Below are 23,928 nucleotides of genomic sequence, written 5' to 3' on the forward strand. Positions count from 1 at the left end.
ACTCAGCTCCTTCCTTTGCTACTTGTGTGCCTGCCTTTTTTGGATGGTTTATTGTTTACTGACCATTTCTCCTCAACTTTCCTCCGCTTTCAAAGGTAATGCTTTGACTTTTGGCCCAGATCATAGAGCAGGGTATATGGGATAAAAGTATAGGCTGATTTATACCTTCCTAGCTGTAGGCTGAGCTGTTACAACTTTTATAGGCTGGCCAGGTATGACCTAGGCTAGAATTCCAGTTTGCTGATTCTTGGTTTTTTTTCCATAGCCTAGGATAGGTAAGCAGGGAGGTGACTGTAGTCTGAGGGGATGGGCTCAGCCCACCTTGATTGCTGTGGGAGGGAGGGAGGCGGAAAAAGGAGAGCAGCAAAGACAGCAGTTAAAGTAGTGACTGAAAGACGGTCACTCCTAGGAGGTGGGAAAGCCAGAGGGCTCTGTTACTGAAGCAGTGTCAGGAGAGCAGCAGGGCCTCTTCAGAGAAGGTAACGTACATGGGAGCATTTCAAAAGGGCCTTTGAACCCGCTGTGAGTTGGTACCCCGCGCCTGATCATAAGGGCGTGAGCTGCAGCTCAGCAGCAGTTACGAGCACCACTGAAAGACTTGGTGGGGGATGCCGTTCTGCGTTTATTTAGAGTTTTGATACTTTCGGGGAGCTACAGTAATTTCTTTGCAACTAGGTGACGGGATTGGTGCTGTTCTCTTTCTGGAGAGAAAGACATCCTTGGTCATCTAAAGCATTGAACTCTCCTCCTGAGAGAGGCAATGGCCACAGCGGGGAACGACTCCTGTGAGTAATAACTTCACCAGCAGGTTTGGACTTTGTGAACTGCCACAGGCAACTGACATGGCTGGGGGTCAAATCCCAGAATGATGTGCTCCCAACCTAGAGTGATCTCTGGGATGTTTCCTGAGAGCAGTCAAACTGACCCCCGTGTTTACAATTAGACCCAGGAAAACACCTTTTGTCGCTCCTCTGACACTAGGTACAAGACTTTGAAAGCTGCCATTGCTCGTAGAGAGGTCTGCCATCCTTTGGGTTACCTTCCATGCTCAGTATTTCCTTGTTTTCAACAAGTTACAATCAGGAAAAGGGATGGCTTCACTGATAACCCAGTCTAGAACTCTACTGAGAAAGGAAGGTAGCCTGCGGCCCAGAAATCAGATTGTGGGTTTGTTGGACTCTCAGCAACGTAAACAGGGGAATGGATTTTTCCAAAACAGTAAATTTAAATGGCACTGTTTAAGCTTCCCCTGATGTTGTTGGGTTGGCAGTTGAAGCAGATGGTCCTGAGTGCTCCTGTAGAGACCTCACTGTTTAAATATGCCTTTGTGCCTCATTTCATCTCTTTCCAAATGGAATTTCCCTGCAGTCATTGCCGAGGGAATGACTCCGCCACAAAGGATCCTCTTTCCCCCCGAGAAGATTTGCATGGTCTGGCAGCAAAGACAGAGTGCTGGAGCAGGACTCCTCAATGTGGGCAACACGTGCTTCCTTAATGCTGTCCTGCAATGCCTGACATACACCCCGCCGCTGGCCAACTATCTGCTCTCCCGGGAGCACAGCCAGGCCTGTGAGTACTCTTAGGGACATCTCCCTGTGAATCTGTTCATCAAATCCCAAGGATTCCCAGAACCTGAAATTTGATTTAGGAGAAAAGCAGCCCTTTGTCAGCCCCAGAACTTTTGTTCTTTGTACACTCAGGAGCCACCTGTCCTATCCAGCTGTCTTATTCTTCATGAAGGCACATCTTTCTAGCTCTGGGTCTCTATTCCTGCAAGTTAAAACCTCAGTTTAGCATTCCTCTGAAGAACATTTTCTATGCACTAAAACGTCCCGTGCTTGTTGAAACACTGGGAGGAGTGGCATATTGCACTGGAGTGGGAGTGGAAGAAGAGGAGTATTCCACCACTAGGGATATTTTGCTAACCAGAGGACCTTCTCTCCCTCCCTCCTCAGGTCGCCAACAAGGCTTCTGCATGATGTGCATCATGGAAGCGCATGTTAACAAGGTCCTGCGTTCAGTCAGTGCCATCCTGCCTTGGGCTGTTCTCAGGGGTTTCAGATGTATGTGATTTCAGGTTCTTTGACAGGTTTTCTTCCCTTCCTGTAGGAGACAACTACTAACTTCCTGTTTCTTAGTCATAGGAGAACATTTTCAGCTTGGCAGGGAGGAAGATGCCCATGACTTCTTATGCTGTACTGTCAATGCCATGCAGAGAGCTTGTCTGAGTGCAAGCAACGAGTAAGCACAAGCAAGTTACCTTTACAAAGTTCTGAGCCCTTTGGACTCCTTGATGTGGCCTCATCAAGGAAAACCTACAGCCGGGGCTTGGAGGAAGTAATGCTCTGTCTTACGACTTGTTTCCAGCTTGGACATATCATCTCAATCTACTACCATTGTCCATCAAATATTTGGAGGCTTTCTGAGATCCAGAGGTATGTTTCTACAACAGCTGCTCTCCTTGGCACTGCCTGTGCCCTTCTGTCTGCCTGTGCCCAGCAGCTGGCCCTGGGACTAGCAGGACAGGTACAATGAGCACAAAGCAGTACCATCGTTCAGCTCGCCATTGCTCGGCATTTTGATTTTTCCTTCCAGTCATCTGCTTCAGCTGCAAAGCCATTTCTGATTCCTATGAGGCCTTCCTGGATGTCCCCTTGGATATCAAAGTAAGAGGTTTTGCAGTTGTGCTTCAAGACATGGCAAGGCTTTTCAGAGTCAACACATTTGTCCTGAAAGCATATACTGTGAACACAAGAGGTCTTGGTCGTGGATGGGAAGGGGAACGGATGTTGTCCTCCTGCAGAGGCCATGGCACCGGTCTCTCTGTAGGTGCTGGCTTGAAGCTGGACAAGCACCCATTATGCGCTCTGCACCCTTGACATATCCTCCTCCTTCTTTCCTTTGCCCTCCTTCAACACCCGTCTGGCTTCCAGGCTGATGGGTTGGATTGTTTTCACTACTGATGACCCTACATAACATCAGTAGCTCAATGGCAGGTGATAGAGAGAGGGAGCTCTTGATTGCCCCTGAGAACCTCTGGGACAGGGGAAATGTTCAGCACCACACTCTCTTTCTGGCTCCTTCTGGATACAGCTTGCAGATTCATGGCGGGTCTCCTCAGCATCAGCTACAGGGGTTTTCTTGTCAGCTCCTGGAAAATGTTTGGGCCAGGGCATTTGCTGTAGCTCAGTGCACCGATTTCTCAATTCTCCAGGCAGCCTCATCCCTCGCTGCAGCTCTGGAGGACTTTGTAACACCTGAGCACCTGGATGGTGAAAACTGCTTTAAATGTAGCAAGTAAGATGATTACTAACAACATATTAACACGAGACTCTGTGTGAGGGGGCTACAAGTCATTGAGCAGAAGTCATCTTCTCCTGGAAGTTTACTGCACACTGATGAGACACAGTTTTGTTTGTCTGGTTTTTTGGGGAGGGGGGTCGGGGTTTTTTCTTTGTTTGTTTGTTTGTTTGTTTGAAATATGGCACCGAATTGCCTTAAAATAGCATAAGGATGCAGGAGACAAGAAAGGTTGTCTGACTGCCTTGGTGGAAGATAGGGTGCATTTCAGCGCTGTGCTCTGTGCTTGGTTCCAAGGTGTGAGAAGAATGTTGCCGCCACTAAGAGGTTCACTGTCCACTGTGCACCCAAGGTTCTCACTGTGTGTCTGAAGAGGTTTGACTGCTTCACTGGTGGCAAGATCAGCAAGGTGTGTACACTATTGGCGTGCAGCTTTCTCTTCAAGAAGCAGATTTCCTAAAGCAGTATGCTTGTCACAAGCTGCTTGTGTTGGGTTTTTTGGGGTCCCTTCTGGGGAGTGGAAAGTTCCTGTGGGAAGACAGGCAAGCACTGTGCTCTGATAGGGCTGCTTTGACTGAGAAGGGTTTCCTGCCACCCAAACGATGTTATGTTGCTTTATGGAAAACCAAGTGCTCATGAGCCCCAGAGATGTATTGATAGCCCTGGACTGGCCCCTGCACTTGGTAGGCTATTTCATGTCACAGACCAGGGTCATTTCTGAGCCCTCTTGGTCTCTCCATAGGTTGTAGAGTATCCGGAGTACTTGGATCTTCGCCCATACATGTCTCAGGCAGATGGAGAAGCACTCCTCTACTCCTTATATGCTGTCCTGGTGCACAGTGGTGTCAGCTGTCATGGAGGACACTATTTCTGCTACACAAAGGTAAAAGAGCAACTTCCTTCCCAATGGGGAAAAATGTGTGCTGGGGAAGAGAAACTTTCCTGTCAGTGTTACTGACAGCCAAAGTTTTGGGGCAGAAGGCCTCCTTAGTGGCTGGACTGCATTTGTTTTGACATGCTCTCGGTTTGGCAGTTTCCTACCTGTGTTTTTGGAGAGAAACCATGGAGAGATCCTTGCCTTTTTTTTACAGGTCAGCAATGGATTGTGGTACCGGATGGATGATGAATCTGTGCAGCTGTGTTCCATTGACACAGTTCTCAGGCAGCAAGCCTACCTGCTGTTCTATGCCAGGTAATAACCAGGATTCAAATATGTTCAGAATACATTTCCTTTGCCTCATTTGCAGTTGTGCTTCTCACCTTCCTGAGGGTTTTTCTCATCAAATGAAATTACTACCTGCATCATTCAGTGCTGTCAAATCTGAACTACTCCGTGTCTGTCCTTTACTGGGCTTCAGGCTGCGGCCCGGATGGAATCTGCTACTTGCCTGGTCTCTGATGTTGACTCTTGTAGATAAGAGGACTTAAAGAGGACCTCCAGGAAAGATGGGGAGGCACCATTTGTCAGGGAATGTAGTGACAGGATGAAGGCTATCAGTTTTCAGCTAACAGAGGGCAGGTTTACATTAGATATTGGGAAGGAATTCTTTGCTGTAAGGGTGCTGAGACACTGGCACAGGTTGCCACAGCATCTGTGGGGGCCCCATCCCTGGAAGTGTTCAAGGCCAGGTTGGACAGGGCTTGGAGAAACCTTGGAATAGTGGAGGGTGTTCCTGCCCACCACAGCGGGGTGGAACAAGATAAAGTTAAAGGTCCCTTGCAACCCAAACAAGTCTGTGAATTTAGGAAATGGAGGCTGTGGGAGGTATAGAGATGAGGTTTTTGTTGGGACAGAGGCAAACTTGGTGGGAAGACCCTAGCTGAGTTTCCCATTAGTGTCCTTGGTTAAGTCTTCTCTCTGTCATAGAAGCCTCTCTGAGAAAATGACTGAACCCCAGGGGAGGTTGCAACAACAGCTCTAAACTGAGATCCCTCTTTTGTTTTTCTCCAGATGCTCTGATCTGAGAATTGGAGAAAGGCCTTCTTCCTCACTGGCACCATCACATGCCCCTTCCTTCCTCAGTCAGTGTGTGGCCAGCAGCAAGCAGGCGGGCTCTGTTGGACCACAGGCTCTGACTGGTAGGACTAAGGTAACTTTGGGGTCATGGGTCAGGGCATCAGAGGAAGAGTGGATTTCTTTCTGGGATCTCAGCATTTCTCTTTTGTCCCTCACACACCGCACCTTTCTTCCCAGCCACAACGCTGCTCCCTCTCAAAGCATCCCACCTGGATCCATCCCTTTTGTACGCCTCTGGCCTTTTGGTCTTAGTAGCCCTCCAAAAGAGCCTTTTGGAGGCCCCAAACTGTCCTGTCCCAGAACTTGTAGGGGTTCCCCACTGCTCTGATCCTTTCAGGAGAAAAGGGCAGGAACTCTCCACAGCTCTCTTGGCAGGGCATGAAGGACACTGGCAGGGAGCGGTCCCAGAGCAGATTCCCTCTGTGGGGCAGGGATCTCCGCAGCTGGTCTGGGGACACCACAGACTATGAGGACGCTTCAGAGAGAAGAACTGGTCCTCCAAGTCGTGACCGTGGTCCTAGGGATAGCACAGCTGCAAGGCCTTCCAAGAGGATCTGCCGGTGGGCTCCCGCTCCCAGGGCTGCTCAGGAGCAAACCTTGCTGAGGCAGAGGGAGCCAAGCAGATCTGTGCGGGGAACTTACAACCTTGGCAGTCGGTTTGTGCCGTACACAGACTATGACCGCTCACTGCGGAAGAGAAAGAGGGAGAGAACAAGTCCTCCACGTTGTGACCAAGTCTTAGTGAATACTGCAGTTCCAGGGCCCTCCAAAGCCAGCTCCAAGCAGGCTCTCATGCTCCGGGCTGCTCGGGAGCAAACCCGACAGAGGCAGAGAGAGCAGAGAAGATCAACACGGCGGGGCTGTGATTGCCACAGCCAGTTTGGGCAGCACACAGACTACCGCCCTTCAGAGAAGAAGAGGAGGGTTTCCACGCCCCAGAGATTCACGTCAGACAAGCATTCAGGGCACTCTGGCAATGATGGCGTTGGATTATGGCCCTGGCTCAAGCAGAACGGAAGACTAGCACTGCGTTTATTAGCCAAGGCATCCTTGTTTTCGACACGCCTTCTCAGACCTGAGGGAATGATTTAGCTAAGAAGATGAGAGTTATAATAATATAGAAATATTATTAGAAATATAGACATATATATGGAACTATAGAATATATATAGAGAGAAGTATATATAGAAATATAGAAATATATATAGAAATATAATATAGAAATATAGAGAGAAGTAATACTTTATAATACATTATTACATGTTATATATATTCAGCAATAGATAGTAATGTTATAAGAAATATTATTAAAATAATAAAATAAGAAATACTAAAATACTGTAATCAGAATTATTTATTCCACGTTGTAGACAATTATAGCTACAAACATCTCAGCCTCGGCCATATCAATCAACAGAACTGGTCTACTCTGGCCTCAAATCGGGAGGCCTGGAGACACACCATCTCTAACGCTGCTGTTTCCTTTGAGAACGCACGCAGAATCACTCTCGAGGAGAAAAGACAAGGCAGAAAGAATCATGTCTTGCAGAATATACCACCTAGGGAGTCTTTCTGCTGTGCCTTTTGCAATCGGATATGTCTATCTCGCATTGGCCTCCTCAGCCACCAGCGTGCTTGTAACAAATGTGGATAGAGCCTTCTGAAATCTTCGTTCGAGAAGCCCAGCCACGATGATGTGTTTAAGACGGGTGTTCCATAATTTAGTGTTCTCACTGAAACCATGCAAATCGTGCGCCACTCGCTCACTTCCCACTCCTCCTTGCCTTCCCACTCCCCCTCCATCCTGAGGCAGGCTGGACGGGAGAATTGGAGGCACAAAAGGTAAAGATCGCAGGCTGAGATAAGAACAACTTACTGGAAACGGCAATGAAAGAAGAAAACAGTACAGCAACAGAACAGTAACAGAAACAATCCTAATAACAGAGTGTACAAGGGAGGCAAATGACTCACACGTGATTGCTCACCAGTTGGTGCCCAACTTTGCCACCACGCACACAACCTGGAAGAGACCCCTTCCCCCATCCTTGACAAAATGAGGAATAACCTCTATGTCCTGGCTGTGCCCCCTCCTGGATACTGCCCAAATTAACACTGTCCTGACCAGAAGCAGGACAATCACCTTCAGGATGTGCAGCACAGCTTTTGGGTCTGCACTGGAGGCACTGGATCCCTCCATGCCAGGGAGGGGAGACATCAGAGATGAGCAGACTTTGGGAATCCCTCACCTCTCACTCCGGCCCATTTGTTCTCATTTTATGGGATGGAAGAATACATACCCAACTCCTCCCAGTGGCCTTCTCACTGGAAATCCCCTGAGCTTTGATTCCTTTGCTGACATGCTGCTTCCTCTGGGAAAAGCAGCCAGAAAACCCAAGGCCATTGCTTTGAGGGAAGGTCTTTCTTAGAACACTTTTCCTGAAGTGCACCCAGGAAGGCTGGGCTGCAGCAGCACAGGGCCCCCATGGCTTTGCTACATCTCATCCAGAACACCTGGAAGCCCTTCTCTCACCATCCAGCCGCTCCCCTGCCCTGTCTTCCCCACCCCACAGGGATGCTGCCGAGGAGTTAACAAACTTCACAGTTCAATCCTGATATCCCACTGCTGACTGGGATGGCGTGAGACCAGGGGCAGTTTTGGCCCCCATCAGCACCAGCTCTTGGGACAGCCAGGCTCTCTCCTGACCTGTGGGCTCATCTCTGCAGCTTTGCTGTCCTCCACAGGGCGTTTGCTGAACAAAATCATCTTCTAGAAAAGATATATGACACCAGCCCAGGGGTCAGCAGCACCACATGAGAGCTTGGCAAGATGCCCTGAGGACAGCCAGGCCAGGCAGAGAGAGGTGGAAGGACCACAGGGGCTCTCTGAAGCAGCCACATTGTACAACAGAGACAATGGGGCTAAATAAACACTGGGCTGAAAGATGAGAGTGCTCTTACAAGGGAAATTTACAGCTGCTGTACAGGCCTGGGGCTCTTGCTGGAAAGCTTCAGTCTCTGGGCTCCCGGTGCCCAAAGGCATTGCAGATAACTCCTTCTCAAGCAATGGCAGGGAGCAGGGTGGAGAAGTCAAGGATGAGGCAGATCAGAAAGACTGGGGCAGCACAAAGAGATCTACAAGGGAGAGAGACACCATCTGAAAGGCACTCCTTGCTGACCTAGGAGCTGGTGCCGTGGGCTCTACAACTGCTGCCTGCAGTCAGCTTGGAAGCTCTGGCAGTTTTAACAGGAGGTTTGTCTGCAAACAAGATGCAGAGACGTTACGATGATGGATGCGGGTATATTCCTGACCTAGGCTCTCCAGAGGGAGATTCGCTGTCTCCTCATGGGCCATAGAGGCTTTTAATATGGGATGAACTTCACTTGGTCTCCCCAAGCTCATGTCCAACCTGTTCCATGGCCTCTGACTGCGATCTGCTGTCCACCTAGCTTCATCCCCCCTCACAACCCTGGGGACTCCTTGGAGATGAAGGGCTGCTGTGCCAGCACCTACTGCTCCAGGAAGGGAGTGCAAGGGGAAGATGCTACACTCGCAGGGGCAAAGAAGGTTCATTTTGCCATGGGATCCCAGGAGGTCACCATGCACATCGTCAATGGGGTCTGAAAAAAGAAAACTTACAGATGTTGAGGCAGCTGAGCTCATCAAGCACATGTAGAAAAGCTCCTGATTTCAGTATGGCTGGCTCTTTTGAAATGCCCCAGGAAGGAAGATTTGGTCTCAGGCATCATCAGCCCCATTGGCCAGTGTTACGACCCGCCCCAGGAAAAGGGGAGAGGGGGGTAACTCAGGTTCCATCAAAAATTCCTTTGGGGTGGATTACAGCGAAACGACACTAAATAATTGGTGTATGAAAACATATATGGATAAGATTTATTTTAACAATTTTGAATCAGTAGGTAAGTTAACATTTTTGGGTGTTGTAACCTTTCTAGGGAGGAGAAAAATGCATAGGGGAGAGAAAGACAGGGTGAGAGTAAGGGAGAGCAAGAAAAAAAAGAAGATGAGATAATCACCGCCCACTGGATCCAGCGATGTCTTGATCCGCAGGTGGTGGGGGGAGAAGGAAAAGCAAAAACCCCGCCAAACCCCCAAAGTCACCAGTCAAAATTCATATACTTAGCACCTCCCCCAGGGCGGGGAGCCGTCCCCATAGGTTGGCGTCCCCCTTTTTTGGCGCAGAGTCCACGAGGAGGGCGTGGCAAACTCAGCTCTTCCCGCCTTTTTGGGTCTTGACATCTTCTGCCCTGGAGGAGGGGGGGATGGGCCCAGTTGCCCACCAGAAAGTCAAAAGCCTGTAGAAGTCTCTTAGAATGCATAAATCATTAACTGTTCCAGTCTCTGACACCACCCCGTGATTTATGCAGTCAATGATTTTTTTTCTTCTCTGTGAATGTCTTTGTGGGCGGTGCTTCTCGGATAGTGAACAGGAAGACAGAAGAGTAAAGGAAAGGAAGAGATTGCCCCAATGCACTGCAATTCTCCTCTCCCAAAAAAACAACTTTATAATAAAATAGTAAGCTATTTGTATTAGCTACTCTCTCTCCACCCTGTGAGTAATCAGGGTGAGTAATAGGCTACAATCAAATTTCTTAACATTAATAAGGTTACAAACATATATACATACTTGAAATTATACATCAAAAACATTGAGTTACTTGGGAGCTGGTAAAAGGCTTTCTTATGTTCTCTTTGGGCCTAAATTTAGTTCTATTTGTTAAATTTAACCAAATATGAAATTCAATGCCTCTCAAGGCAGAAGGCTAATGTATATAATACATATTTGTACGATTTCAAATATGCATGAATACTTGTACTAACTCCCAGGTTATATTTGGTTGAGTTTAGATATTTAAAAAGACAAAATAAACTTGGCAATAATTAAACTAACAATACATCTCAGGAAAACTACACAAACAAGTTAACAATCCTTAATACAAGTAATTTTGGGAGTAGGGGAACACAAACACAATGTTTGTGGTAGGTTTTTACATATTGCAAAATTATTAGGATCATGACATTTTTAAGATAAAACACATGCAAACAACCAATGTGGTAAAAAAAAACAAACAAACCAGTATAACTCTTCAGTTCTGTTGTCACTTCATGTTCTCATAGGACAATGAGAACTAATGGCAGCAGCGGTAGAAGGCTTTATCGGTCTCATGTGGTGGGATCTCTCCTGCTGGTAGGTTTCTGTAAAAAGAACAAATCTGGCCCATTGTGGACTGATTGTTAAAAAGAAGGAAGAATCCATCGAGTGTTTATTCAATGGTCCTTCCCGTGAGCATCTGTGGCTCCCCATGTGTGAGGGTTAACCGGGGTTTTCAGAGTGAGGGGCACTTGTCCCACAGAGGGTAGATTTACTGATACAGGCTGGCCTGGATAATGGAGTGGTTTTACAGGATCTTTACTTTTGTTTTCCCTCAGTAGAATGGTGGGAGGTTCAGGGCAGAATGCTGTAATTCGAGGGCAACCATTTATTGCCCATCGGCTCTTGATTTTGGTTTCTGCATCAGAAACTCTGGAGGCCCACTCAGGGTTATGAGGTTTTATGGCTCGCTTTAGGAGCCCATTGGTACCTTCCACAATACCATTTGCTTGTGGATAATATGGAGTGTGGAAGGTCCATTGAATTCCCTCTTCTCGGGCCCATTCTTGTACCACCCCGGCAGTGAAATGGCTCCCATTGTCTGATTGGATAGACTTTGGTTTGGGTAGATGACTGAACCACAGTTTTAGAGTTTTCACAGTATTCTCTCCCTGGCTCGTCGCACAGCTTCAGCCAGGGTTAGTCCTGATATTATCTCTACCCCAACCAGGATGTATTGTTTCCATAAGAAATTCGGAAAGGACCGATGTAGTCTACCTGCCAGGTATCCCACAGTCCCTTGTTATCCCTCAGGTGCAGGGGTGGATCTTTCAGTGGATCATGATCTTTCAACCTGGTGGGCACAGACTACAGGCAGAGATCACTGTGTTGCACAGCTCCCTGGTAACTGGCCACCCTCTACTGATTGCTTCTTTGAACAGATCTCTGTTTCCTGAGTGGTCTCTTTTTACGTGTAACCATTCTAACAGACCTTCCCATTTTTGTCCCTCTCCCTCTGTTGTTATCTTAGCTCACCCTGTCAGTGAGTCTACTTGATTGTTTAACAGCTGAGCAGGGTTGTTATCAGTTTGGTGTGCAGCAACCCATCCCACAAGGAATGTTTTTTGTTTCAGAGAACCGGGACTGCCTTTGTTTTCCCAACTCAGCCTTGGCTCCTGCTGGCTCTGTGTGCCCTGGGAAGGTGTTGTCTCAAGGACTTGCACAGCTGAGAATCCCCCAAACTCCCCCCAGGCAGTCACAGCCTTTTTCTAACCCTCTTCCTTTCCCCAGGGCTGGTTTTTGTTCACTCTTTCCTGTCCCAGCCTTTGCTCCCTCCTCTTGTCGCTGCTCCAACCTCCCACATCAGGAACATTTTCCCACCTGGTTCATGGTTTTTCCTAAATTCTTTCCCTGCTCAGCCTTTCCCTGGCCATGCACTATTCCCCAAGGCAAAGGTCAAAATTCACAGGTTCACCAAAGCAAAACTGACCCCACCAGAGCCGTTTGTGGAATATTTGGAAGGAAAGAACCCAAAGAAACAGGACAAGCATCCACTGGCACAGAATGTGGATGCTGCTGGGGGGGCACTGGCAGCTGCAAAGAGTTTCCACACTTATTGAAACTCTCTCTAAACCCTGACATCAACAAATTGCAGTTATTACCAGGAAATGCACCTTGCATTTCCTCCATAGGTAAATATTCTCCAGGTAAGAACCCTCTGCCTGTGTCTGCAAAGGAAGAACTGAGAAGATCATTTTTCCCACCCAAACACTTGATTTTTCAAGAAGCTTTAGTTGATGCAGAGCTTTTAACAGTCTCTAACCCCCAAACTCCTCCTGCCACAGGCTGCAGCTTAGGGCATTTTGGAGAAAAAACAGGTGGGGGAGGAAGAGAAGGAGAAAACAGACCTAGGGGGGAACAACAGAGGAACTTACCATGGAAAATACTCCCACAGACACTGGGTTTGGGGAAATAAAGGACTTTTGTGTCCCAAAGAGCACTTCAAAACTATTGCAGGCCAATATAGTTGTGGCCTTTTTTTTGCTGCCCAGGGAAGGGCAATGAGTCCACAAGTGGCCGTGGGAGTGATTGAAAGGGGCTTTTCTGTAGTGACCAAAGGAGAGGGAATCCAACCAGTCACCAGGAATTTCCACTTTTTGTCTGCAAATCAAAGAGGAATTCAGCCCTGACCTGAGGGGTCCCTGCAAGGAGACACCTGGGGGTCACGGGGACCCCAAAGTGGGACCCCCAGGCTGGGCTGGGCTGGAGGGGGAGGCCCAGGGGAGACGGAGCAGGACGGGCAGGAGAAAGCTGCTTCTTCTTGCTCCTCTCAGTCTCACCTCCTCCTTCCCCCTCCCAAATTCCCTCTGGATCTGGCACAGCAATCTTGGGAAGAGAGAACTGAGCTCAAATGCAAACTTGCTTCATCCTGGGCCAGCCCAGCCCCCACACCCCCGATCTGGCTCAACACCCCCATCCCGGTCCATGCCACACCCCCATCCCAGTATATTCCCAGCCCGGTCCATCCCACACCCCCATCCCAGTATATTCCCATCCCGGTCCATGCCACACCCCCATCCCAGTATATTCCCAGCCCGGTCCATGCCACACCCCCATCCCAGTATATTCCCAGCCCGGTCCATGCCACACCCCCATCCCAGTATATTCCCAGCCCGGTCCATCGCAGCCCAGGTCTGTCTTTCAGTCTCAGCCCGGCTCGGCTTGGCAGGGACTCCAAGCCCCTCCCGTGCCAGCCCTGCCCCAGCAGGGCCATGTGGCAGCAGCCGATGCGGCTGCAAGGCCGGTCCCCCCCGGGCGGGAGCAGTGGCGGGCCCGGGGCAGCCAAAGGGGTCGGAGCGAGAGGAGCCGGGACGAGGCAGCGCTGCTGCGGCAGCGGCTCCTTCCGAGCCCGCCGGGGCTGGGCGGGAAGGAGGAGCCCGCGGGCAGCCGCTCCCTGCGCGGGCCCTGCGGAGGGGACAGGGCGGGACGAACCCGCCGGACCCCCCTCCCGGCCCCTCCAGCCGCGCCGGGGCCGCGCCCGAGCTCCGCCACCGCCTCCCCGAGTGCCCGCCCGGCTTGGCCCAGAATCCCAGCGCCCTGTGCTGAACCGGCCGCGGTTTACGGGAAACAGCCCTGGCGATGTGCCCGGAGCCGCTGCTTTAGGAGTCCCAGCCCTGGCGATGTGCCCGGGCTGGGGGCACTCTGTCCCAGTCTGTCCCAATCCATCCCAGTCTATCCCAGTCCATCCCAGTCCGTCACAGTCCCTTCCCAGCAGCCGCCGCCGTTTCCCGGGTCCTGCCCCCCCCGCCCCCCCAAGATGCTGACGGGGGTCGGGGCTCCGTCTTTGGCTTCGTCTCCCTGGGCTGGGGCTCGGCCTCCGCCCGCGGGAGGAGCTGAGGGGGGTCCCCGGGGGTCGTGTGTCCCCCCCGGAGCGTGTGTGCCCCCCCGGGACCCCCATCCCGCTGTCCCCCCCTTTCTCTCCCCACGGAGCTCCTGCCCCAGCTCCCGCTCCCCCCTGGCAGGGGCTTTGGGAGCCCCCCTTTGCCTTGACCCCGGGACCCCTGCGGGGGGCAGTGGGGGCTGCCCAGGGCGGGCACTGGCCCAGGGAGATCGCCCCCCGCCCCCGCGGCATCCGCTGATCGCGGCGCTTCCCCCGCTTTGGCCCCAAAGCGGCGCCTTTAAGGCCGAGTTTAAGCGCAGGGCCCGCGAGTTCATCTCGGCCCGGCCCGGGGGTCCCGCCGCTCGGGCCCCTCCAGGGGGCCCGGGGGTGGCGGGGGGACCCGGGGCGGTGCCGGGAGGGGTCCCGAAGGGGATCCCGGGGCATTCCCGGCAATTCCCCCGGGCCCGCCCCCCGCGCTCCCTCGGCCACTTTCGCTTTCGCGTCTCCCGAACTGCGCCCAGCGGGGCCAGCGGAGCAGCGCGATGGCTCCAGCGCTGGGGCTGGGGGCGCTCCTGGCGCTCCTGGGGGTCTTGGCGGTCTCGGGGGGGCAGCCCGAGGGTAAGTGGGACCCCCGGAACGGGCAACTCCTCAGCCTTTATTCCCGGGCACCGGCACTTCCCTGAACCTCCATTTCCGGGCACCGGGACCCCCCTGCACCCTCTCCCTCCGCACCGGGACCCCCTGAATCCCGATTGCTGGGCACGGGAACCCTCTGAACTCCCATTCCCGTAAGGAGACCCCCCTGAACACCCATTCCTGGGCACCGGGACCCCCCTGAACCTCCATTTCCGGGCACCGGGACCCCCCTGCACCCTCTCCCTCTGCACCGGGACCCCCTTAAACCTCCCTATGCGGCACCGGGACCGCCTCATTTCCATTCCTGGGCACCGAGACCCCCTTGAACACCCGTTCCCGGGCATGGGAACCTCCCTCAACCTCCATTCCCGGGCACAGGGACGCCTCTGGAGCCCCATTCCTGAGTCCTGGGACCCCCCGGAACCCCCATTCTTGGGCACAGGAACCCCCCTGGACCCCCATCCCTTGCTCCAGGACCCCTCTGAACCCCCTTATCCTCAACAAATACCCTCCTGTGCCCCTTTTCCTGCCAATCCTGCCTCTCCCAGCCCCCTTATCCTCCCTTTTCCTTGACCCTGGGACCCCCATTCCTGCCTTTCCCAGCCCCCAGCCCCCACTTGGCTCAACACCGGGGACCACTGGACCCCCCTTTCCTGGGCACAGGGACCCCCTGGATCCCCTATCCCTCCTCTCCCACTCCCAGCCCCCACTTTCCTTGAACCTTGGACCCTTCCCAGCTCTCCCAGTTTCACTCCCCTGACCCTTGGACCCCCAAACCCTCCAATCTCTGTGACCCCCCCAGTTCTCCACTCCCTGTGCTTCCTGCAGGGGGGTCCCAGGCACCGGGAACGCCCTCGACCGCAATTCCTGGGCACCGGGCCCCCCCCTCAACCCCCTTATCCTTCACCAACACCCCCCTGCACCCCCTTTCCTGCACATCCTGCCTCTCCCAGACCTACCTTTTCCTTGACCCTGAGCCCCCCTGGACCCCCATTCCTGCCTTTCCCAGACCCCGTTTTCCTCAACATCAGCCACCCCTGGACCCCCCTTTTCCTGGGCACAGGGACCCCCTGAATCTCCATCCTGCCTCTCCCAGTGCCCTCCCCCCCCTTCCCCTGACCCTGGGACCCTGTTACAGACCGGACAGGGGCTGCAACCTACTTCTTTTAGATGATTCCTTCCAGGGCGAGATTAAGGCCCAAACCTCCAAATGTTGGGTCTCACACACACAACTGACTTTATTGGTACCAATAAGGAACGGTAAAAGCGAGGGGGGGAGGAGAAGAGGGAGAGATGAGGAAAAGGAAAGGCTGCCAAAGGAAAGTGCAAAAAGGTTGCCAGCCCAGGGAGAGAAGCGGGTGCAGTCAGGCTCGGGCAGGCAGGGAAGCAGCGCTGGAGGGAAGCGGGTGGGGAGCAGAGCGGATCCGAGCCGAGCAGCAGAGCAGGGAGGTGGGACACGAGCGGGACGGAGCGAGGAGTGGGGCCAGCAGCCAGCACGGGCCCCTGGCCAACAGCGGCTGGGCTGGACAGGACCGAAACGCGGGCACTGCCTTAAATCCCCCCGGTGGGCGCTCCCTGGCCAGCTCGGCTCCGGGCAGAGCCTTGACTTTGAGACCCCCTGGAGCCCACGCAAGACGTGGCCGCGGAGGGTTGCAGAGGGTCTCAGGAGGACTCAGGGTGGTCCCAGCAGGGCTCCCAAAGGACATTCCGGTCCGTTCCCAGGAATTCCCCCGTCCCCTCCCCTCCCCCGCGCTGCCTCGGGCACGGTCGCGTCTCCCAACCTGCGGCGGCGGGATCTGCCCGGTGCCCGGTGACGTCACGGCCCAGTCGGGTTTCCATTGGTGCAGAAGAAGTAGCGGCGCCGGCCGCTGCTGTGTGGGCGGGGCCAGCGGAGCAGCGCGATGGCTCCAGCGCTGGGGCTGGGGGCGCTCCTGGCGCTCCTGGGGGTCTCGGGGGGGGCAGCCCGAGGGTAAGTGGGACCCCCGGAACGGGCAACTCCTCAGCCTTTGTTCCCGGGCACCGGCACTTCCCTGAACCTCCATTTCCGGGCACCGGGACCCCCCTGCACCCTCTCCCTCCGCACCGAGACCCCTGAATCCCGATTGCTGGGCACGGGAACCCCCTGAGCCCCCATTCCCGGAAGGAGACCCCCCTGAACACCCATTCCCGGGCAGGGTACCCCCCCTCAACCTCCATTTTTGGTTACTGGAACCCCCCTGCACCCTCTCTCTCCGCACGAAGACCCCCTTAAACCTCCTTATCTGGTTCCTCATTTCCATTCCTGGGCACCGAGACCCCCTGAACACTCATTCCCGGGCAGGGGAACCCCCCTGAACCTCCATTTCTGGACACTGGGACCTCTCTGAACACCCTTATCCTGCAGCAGGACCCCTGAACCCCATCCCCGGCACCAGGACCCCTCTGAACCCCCCTATTCTCAACAAATACCCCCCTGTGCCCCTTTTCCTGCCAATCCTGCCTCTCCCAGCCCCTGATCCTCCCTTTTCCTTGACCCTGGAACTCCCTGGACCCCCGTTCCTGCCTTTCCCAGCCCCCAGCCCCCACTTTCCTCAACCCCGGGGACCACTGGACCCCCCTTTCCTGGGCACAGGGACCCCCTGGATCCCCTATCCCGCCTCTCCCAGTCCCAGCCCCCCTTTCCTTGAACCTTGGACCCTTCCCAGCTCTCCCAGTTCTACTTCCTTGACCCTTGGACCCCCCAAACCCTCCAATCTCTGTGACCCCCCCCAGTTCTCCCCTCCCTGTGCTTCCTGCAGGGGGGTCCCAGGCACCAGGAACGCCCTTGACTGCAATTCATGGTCACTGAGACCCCCCTGGACCCCCTTATCCTGCACCAACACCCCCGTGCACCCCCTTTCCAGGCCATCCTGCCTCTTCTGGAGCCCAGATCCCCCTTTTCCTTGACTCTGAGACCCTCTGGACCCCCATTCCTGCCTTTCCCAGACACCAGACCCCATTGTCCTCAACACTGGGGCCCCCCAGGCCCCCCTTCCCTGGGCACAGGGACCCCTGGATGCCCCCTCCTACCCTCTCCTTCCCCTGGCCCTGGGATCCCCAAACCCCCTTCCCGGCTCTCCCAGCTCTCCCAGTTCCCCCTTTCCTTGACCCTTGGACACCCCCAGACCCCCCAAATCTCCGTGTCCCCCCAGTTCTCCACTCCCTGCGTTTCCTGACTGTGGCGGTGACGGAGCCCAGCCCGGGGATCCCTCAATACATGGGACTGGTATACATGGATGGGATCCCCATCACGCGCTACGACAGCGAGCGGGGCCGGGTGGAGCCGCTGACGCCGTGGATGGCGGCCGGAGCCGAGCCGGGATACTGGGATAGATCAACCCAGATCAACCAGGGGAACCAGATCATTGATGCCGACAACCTGGAGACAGTGGGGGGCCGGTACAACTGGAGTGGGGGTGAGTGGGGGGAGCCAGGGAATGGGGGGATGTGTGGGGCTGGAATGGGATCTGTGGGGCTGGGATGGGGTCCATGGGGCTCCGAGGGGCTGGGAAGAGGCTCTGTGTGTTTCCATTGGACTCTGGGGCTCCATAGGGCTGGAATGGGGCTCGGTGGGGCTGGGACACAATTCCAGGGGTCTCCATGGATCCGATCCCACCCCCCAGGTCTCCACACGTGGCAGCGGCTTTATGGCTGTGACCTCCTGTCCGACGGGAGTGTCCGTGGATCCCTTCAGGATGGCATCGACGGGCGGGATTTCATCTCCTTCGAGCTGGGATCCGGGAGCTTCGTGGCGGCCGATGGAGCTGCCCAGATCACCAAGAGGAAATGGGAACACGATGGGATCGAGGTGGAGAGACTGACACATTACCTGGGGAACATCTGTCCGGAATGGCTCCGCAAATTCGTTGGATACGGGCGGGAGGTGCTGGAGCGCAAAGGTGAGGGAGACAGAATTCCCATGGGAATGTGGCATTTGGGAGGGTGGAACTCAGGAACACGGGAATTCCCGTGGGAATTCTGTGGATGAATCTGAGTCATCCAACTCCCATGGGAATTCCATGAATGGATCCCACTGTTGTCCCATTCCAGTGGGAATTCTGTGGGTGGATCTCATCCCAATCCCATTCCCATGGGAATTCCATGGATGGATCTCACCATTATCCTATTCCAGATCCCCCGATGTCCATGTGTCCGGGAAAGAGGAACACGGGATCCTGACGTTGTCCTGCCACGCGTACGGATTCTACCCCGGGATGATCGGGATCAACTGGCTGAAGGGGGATGAAGTGCGGGATCAGGAGACGGAGTGGGGCGGGATCGTTCCCAACAGCGACGGCACCTTCCACAGCTGGGCCAGGATCGAGGCGCTGCCGGGGGAGCGGGAGCAGTACCGGTGCCGGGTGGAGCACGCCGGAATGCCGGAGCCCGGGATCTTCGCCTGGGGTGAGGCTGGGAACGGGCAATGTGGGAACTGGGGGTTTGGGAAGGAGGAATTTGGGAGTGTGGAGCAGCGGGATGGGGGTAACCCTCCCCCTCGTCCCCCTCCTGCCCTTCCCAGAGCCGGAATCCGTCTGGAATTCCAGCCCAGTGTTGGTGGCTGTGTCCGTCATCGCTGCCATCATCATCATCATCGGCCTCGTGGGAGTCGGTGTCTGGAAGCTCCGATCCGGTAACTCCCGGGATGGGGGTCGGGAAGGGGCACGGATCCGCCCGGCAGCATTCCGGGGATCCTGTGCCACGGGTGCTGATCCCGCTTTCTTTCCATAGGGAAGAGGGAGGGGAATGGATACGACCCCACGCCCACCAGTGAGTCCCAGCAGCGTGTGTGGATCCAGATCCTCTGGGCAGGGATCCCAGGATGGATGCCGGGATTCCAGAGGGGAATGGGGGCCTAATGGCTGGAGTGGGATTGGAAGGGGATTCCAGCTCAGGGCAGGATTCCAGAGTGGGCTCAGGTGGAATTGTGGACTGGGATCAGGGCTGGATTCTGGAGTGGGATTGGGGTGGGATGGATGGAGTGGGATTGGGGTGGGATGGATGGAGTGGGATTGGGGTGGGATGGATGGAGCAGGATCAGGAGGGATTCCAGAGCAGTTCCTACTCTCCCTGGGCTCCACAGCCGGCTCCATCCCCTGGGATGGGAACAGGGACATGGTGACTCCTTTCCCCGCTCTCATCCCAGCAGGAATCCCGGCCTGAGCGATCCTGGAGCTGGATCCGCCCCTTCCCTCTCCCTGTGGAAAGGCAGGAGCTGCTGGCAGAGCTCATCCCGCTGCTCCCACCCACCCCGGCCCCCCTGCGGCTCTTCCCGATGGATCAACTTCCTACTTTTTCCCGTGTGAAACCCAGGACCACAATTATTCCTGAGGCTTTAATTTGGGTGTGAAAATCTCCTGCTTTGGGCAATAAATCCTGGCTCCCTCCTCCGGCATCCGGCAGTTCCTCTCTGGGAACCAGGAATAGGAATGGGGACAGGGGGGACTGGAATGGGGACATTGGGAACAGGGATGGGGACACCAGGAATGGGAATGGGGACGTCAGGACTGGGAATGGGGACATTGGGAGCAGGTTGTGGACATCAGGAATGGGAATAGGAACACCAGGAGACAATGGGGAATGGGAATGGGGACACCAGGAGCAGGATGGGGAGACCAGGAGAAGGTTGGGGACACTGGAGCAGGCTGGGGACATCAGGAATGGAAATGGGGACACCAGGAATGGGAATGGGGAAAACAGAACTGGGTTGGGAACCCCTGGAATGGGAATAGGGACACTGGGAATGGGAATGGGGACACTGGGAATGGGAATAGGCTCCTGGAGGACCACGCTGGGGACACTGGGAGCAGGTTGGGGACAGCAGGAACCGGGATGGGAACACCAGGAATGGGAACAGGGACATCGGCAGCAGGTTGGAGACAGCAGGGAATGGGAATGGGGACATCAGGAATGGGATGGGAACACTGGGAATGGGAATGGGAACACCAGGAATGGGAACACTGGGAATGGGGACACCAGAAATGGAATGGGAACATGGGGGACCAGGATGGGGACACTGGGAATGGGATGGGAACACTGGGAATGGGAACACCAGGAATGGAGTGGGAACACGAGGGACCAGGATGGGAACACCGGGAATGGGAACACCAGGAATGGGAACATGAGGGACTAGGATGGGAACACTGAGAATGGGAACACTGGGAATGGGAACACCAGGAATGGAGTGGGAACATGGGGGACCACGATGGGGACCCTGGGAATGGGAACACCAGGAGTGGGATGGGAACACTGGGAATGGGAACACTGGGAATGGGAACACTGGGAATGGGAATGGGAACACGAGGGACCAGGATGGGAACACGAGGGACCAGGATGGGGACACTGGGAATGGGAACACTGGGAATGGGAACACCGGGAATGGAGTGGGAACATGAGGGACACTGGGAATGGGAATGGGAACACCGGGAATGGGAACACCAGGAATGGGAATGGGAACACTGGGAATGGGAACACTGGGAATGGGAACACCACGAATGGGATGGGAACATGAGGGACCAGGATGGGGACACTGGGAATGGGAACACCAGGAATGGGAACACCAGGAATGGGAACACCAGGAATGGGAACACGATGGACCAGGATGGGGACACTGGGAATGGGATGGGAACACCGGGAATGGGAACACCAGGAATGGGAACACCAGGAATGGGAACACGATGGACCAGGATGGGAACACTGGGAATGGGAACACCGGGAATGGGAACACTGGGAATGGGAACACCAGGAATGGGAACACAGGGGACCAGGATGGGGACCCTGGGAAGTGCTGGAGAGGAGCAGACCCCAGATTGACCCAAACCCCTCCCTGAACCCAGGGCCCGGGGGAAGCCCCGCCCGTTATTGATCTGCATCGATCGATGCTGTGATCACATTGATCTCATTGATCACATTAATCACACATGGAAATTGTGTAAAACCCCCGTTATTGATACCCATCGATCGATGCTGTGATCACATTGATCTCATTGATCACATTAATCACACAGGGAAATTGTGTAAAACCCCCGTTATTGATCGGCATCGATGGATGTTGTGATCACATTGATCTCATTGATCACATTAATCACACATGGAAATTGGATAAACCCCCGTTATTGATACCCATCGATTGATGTTGTGATCACATTGATCTCATTGATCACATTAATCACACATGGAAATTGGATAAACCCCCGTTATTGATACCCATCGATAGATGCTGTGATCACATTGATCTCATTGATCACATTAATCACACATGGAAATTGGATAAACCCCCGTTATTGATCGGCATCGATGGATGTTGTGATCACATTGATCTCATTGATCACATTAATCACACATGGAAATTGGATAAACCCCCGTTATTGATCGGCATCGATAGATGCTGTGATCACATTGATCTCATTGATCACATTAATCACACATGGAAATTGGATAAACCCCCGTTATTGATCGGCATCGATCGATGCTGTGATCACATTGATCTCATTGATCACATTAATCACACATGGAAATTGGATAAACCCCCGTTATTGATCCCCATCGATAGATGTTGTGATCACATTGATCTCATTGATCACATTAATCACACATGGAAATTGGATAAACCCCCGTTATTGATCGGCATCGATCGATGCTGTGATCACATTGATCTCATTGATCACATTAATCACACGTGGAAATTGGATAAACCCCCGTTATTGATACCCATCGATAGATGCTGTGATCACATTGATCTCATTGATCACATTAATCACACATGGAAATTGTGTAAAACCCCCGTTATTGATCGGCATCGATGGATGTTGTGATCACATTGATCTCATTGATCACATTAATCACACATGGAAATTGGATAAACCCCCGTTATTGATACCCATCGATGGATGTTGTGATCACATTGATCTCATTGATCACATTAATCACACATGGAAATTGGATAAACCCCCGTTATTGATCCCCATCGATGGATGTTATGATCACATTGATCTCATTGATCACATTAATCACACATGGAAATTGTGTAAAACCCCCGTTATTGATCGGCATCGATGGATGTTGTGATCACATTGATCTCATTGATCACATTAATCACACATGGAAATTGGATAAACCCCCGTTATTGATACCCATCGATAGATGCTGTGATCACATTGATCTCATTGATCACATTAATCACACATGGAAATTGTGTAAAACCCCCGTTATTGATCCCCATCGATCGATGCTGTGATCACATTGATCTCATTGATCACATTAATCACACATGGAAATTGGATAAACCCCCGTTATTGATCCCCATCGATAGATGCTGTGATCACATTGATCTCATTGATCACATTAATCACACATGGAAATTGGATAAACCCCCGTTATTGATCGGCATCGATGGATGCTGTGATCACATTGATCTCATTGATCACATTAATCACACATGGAAATTGTGTAAAACCCCCTTTATTGATCGGCATCGATAGATGCTGTGATCACATTGATCTCATTGATCACATTAATCACATTTGGAAATTGGATAAACCCCCGTTATTGATACCCATCGATGGATGTTGTGATCACATTGATCTCATTGATCACATTAATCACATGTGGAAATTGGATAAAACCCCCGATTTTGGGTGAAACCCTCGAGCGAGTTCTCTGGGGTGGAACCACCCTCCCGACGTGATCAATAAACCCCTTTCTGCTCAAGGATCCCAAAGAATCCGGGCAGGGCTTTAGTCTGGAATTTTGGGATTCCTTTGGCGACCGCGGCAGGACACCTGGATAAATAGATAAATACATATAAAATGTGTAAATATATATAGATGTGTAAATATATAAATACAGATAAAATGTATAAATATATAAATATATATAAATGCATAAAAATATAAATACATAAATACATATAAAATGTGTAAATATATAAATACATATAAAATGTACAAATATATAAATATTTAAAACATATAAAATGTATAAATATATGAATAAATAATATATATAAACGTATAAATATATATAAATGTATAAATATATAAATACAAAAATACCTATAAAATGTATAAATATATAAATACATAAATACATATAAAATTTATGAATATATAAATAAATAAAATATATAAACATATAATATATATAAATTCATAAATATATAAATACATAAGTACATATAAAATGTATAAATGTATAAATATATAAATATATAAATATATGAATATATATTAAATTTATAAATATATAAAGTATATAAACACATAAACATATATAAAATGCATAAATATATATGAAATTCAAAAATATATAAATACATATAAAATTTATAAATATATAAAATATATGAACATATAAATATATATAAAATTTATAAATATATAAACATTTAAATATATAAAGGCATAAATATAAGAATGCATAAACACATATAAAATGTATAAATATATACATATAAAATTTATGAATATATAAAT

The 23,928-nt window shown here is 52.0% G+C and overlaps 2 protein-coding genes and 1 long non-coding RNA gene across 3 annotated transcripts; all 3 read left to right on the top strand.

Moving 5' to 3' along the window:
• Positions 1-1,121: 1,121 nt before the first annotated feature.
• On the top strand, positions 1,122-2,882 carry LOC135405755 (ubiquitin carboxyl-terminal hydrolase 42-like). The gene is made up of 5 exons (XM_064640336.1): positions 1,122-1,569; positions 1,956-2,063; positions 2,139-2,241; positions 2,368-2,435; positions 2,596-2,882. The coding sequence occupies exons 1-5, from the start codon at positions 1,320-1,322 to the stop codon at positions 2,877-2,879; spliced, it is 813 nt and encodes a 270-aa protein (XP_064496406.1). The 5' UTR covers positions 1,122-1,319; the 3' UTR covers positions 2,880-2,882.
• Positions 2,883-4,103: 1,221 nt separating this feature from the next.
• LOC135404354 (uncharacterized) lies at positions 4,104-5,364 on the top strand. Its single transcript, XR_010425624.1, has 3 exons — positions 4,104-4,183; positions 4,392-4,492; positions 5,252-5,364. It is a non-coding gene; the product is annotated as an uncharacterized LOC135404354 (long non-coding RNA).
• An 8,812-nt stretch (positions 5,365-14,176) lies between these two features.
• LOC135404476 (class I histocompatibility antigen, F10 alpha chain-like) lies at positions 14,177-19,842 on the top strand. Its single transcript, XM_064639255.1, has 7 exons — positions 14,177-14,422; positions 17,611-17,874; positions 18,082-18,385; positions 18,591-18,862; positions 18,978-19,088; positions 19,187-19,225; positions 19,605-19,842. The coding sequence occupies exons 1-7, from the start codon at positions 14,347-14,349 to the stop codon at positions 19,616-19,618; spliced, it is 1,080 nt and encodes a 359-aa protein (XP_064495325.1). The 5' UTR covers positions 14,177-14,346; the 3' UTR covers positions 19,619-19,842.
• Positions 19,843-23,928: the final 4,086 nt, after the last annotated feature.

Source organism: Pseudopipra pipra, chromosome W (genome assembly GCF_036250125.1).
Source record: "Pseudopipra pipra isolate bDixPip1 chromosome W, bDixPip1.hap1, whole genome shotgun sequence".
Lineage (NCBI taxonomy): Eukaryota > Metazoa > Chordata > Aves > Passeriformes > Pipridae > Pseudopipra > Pseudopipra pipra.

What these genes read in the sequence shown, in the direction of transcription:
- LOC135405755 (XM_064640336.1), top strand. Translation starts at nt 1,320, where the DNA reads ATGCCTTTGTGCCTCATTTCATCTCTTTCCAAATGGAATTTCCCTGCA. An exon ending in CCGGGAGCACAGCCAGGCCT is followed by an intron (nt 1,570 to 1,955) that starts GTGAGTACTCTT and finishes CTCCCTCCTCAG; the next exon opens with GTCGCCAACAAGGCTTCTGC. An exon ending in TGTCTGAGTGCAAGCAACGA is followed by an intron (nt 2,242 to 2,367) that starts GTAAGCACAAGC and finishes ACTTGTTTCCAG; the next exon opens with CTTGGACATATCATCTCAAT.
- LOC135404476 (XM_064639255.1), top strand. Translation starts at nt 14,347, where the DNA reads ATGGCTCCAGCGCTGGGGCTGGGGGCGCTCCTGGCGCTCCTGGGGGTC. An exon ending in CCGGTACAACTGGAGTGGGG is followed by an intron (nt 17,875 to 18,081) that starts GTGAGTGGGGGG and finishes CCCACCCCCCAG; the next exon opens with GTCTCCACACGTGGCAGCGG. An exon ending in GCCCGGGATCTTCGCCTGGG is followed by an intron (nt 18,863 to 18,977) that starts GTGAGGCTGGGA and finishes TGCCCTTCCCAG; the next exon opens with AGCCGGAATCCGTCTGGAAT.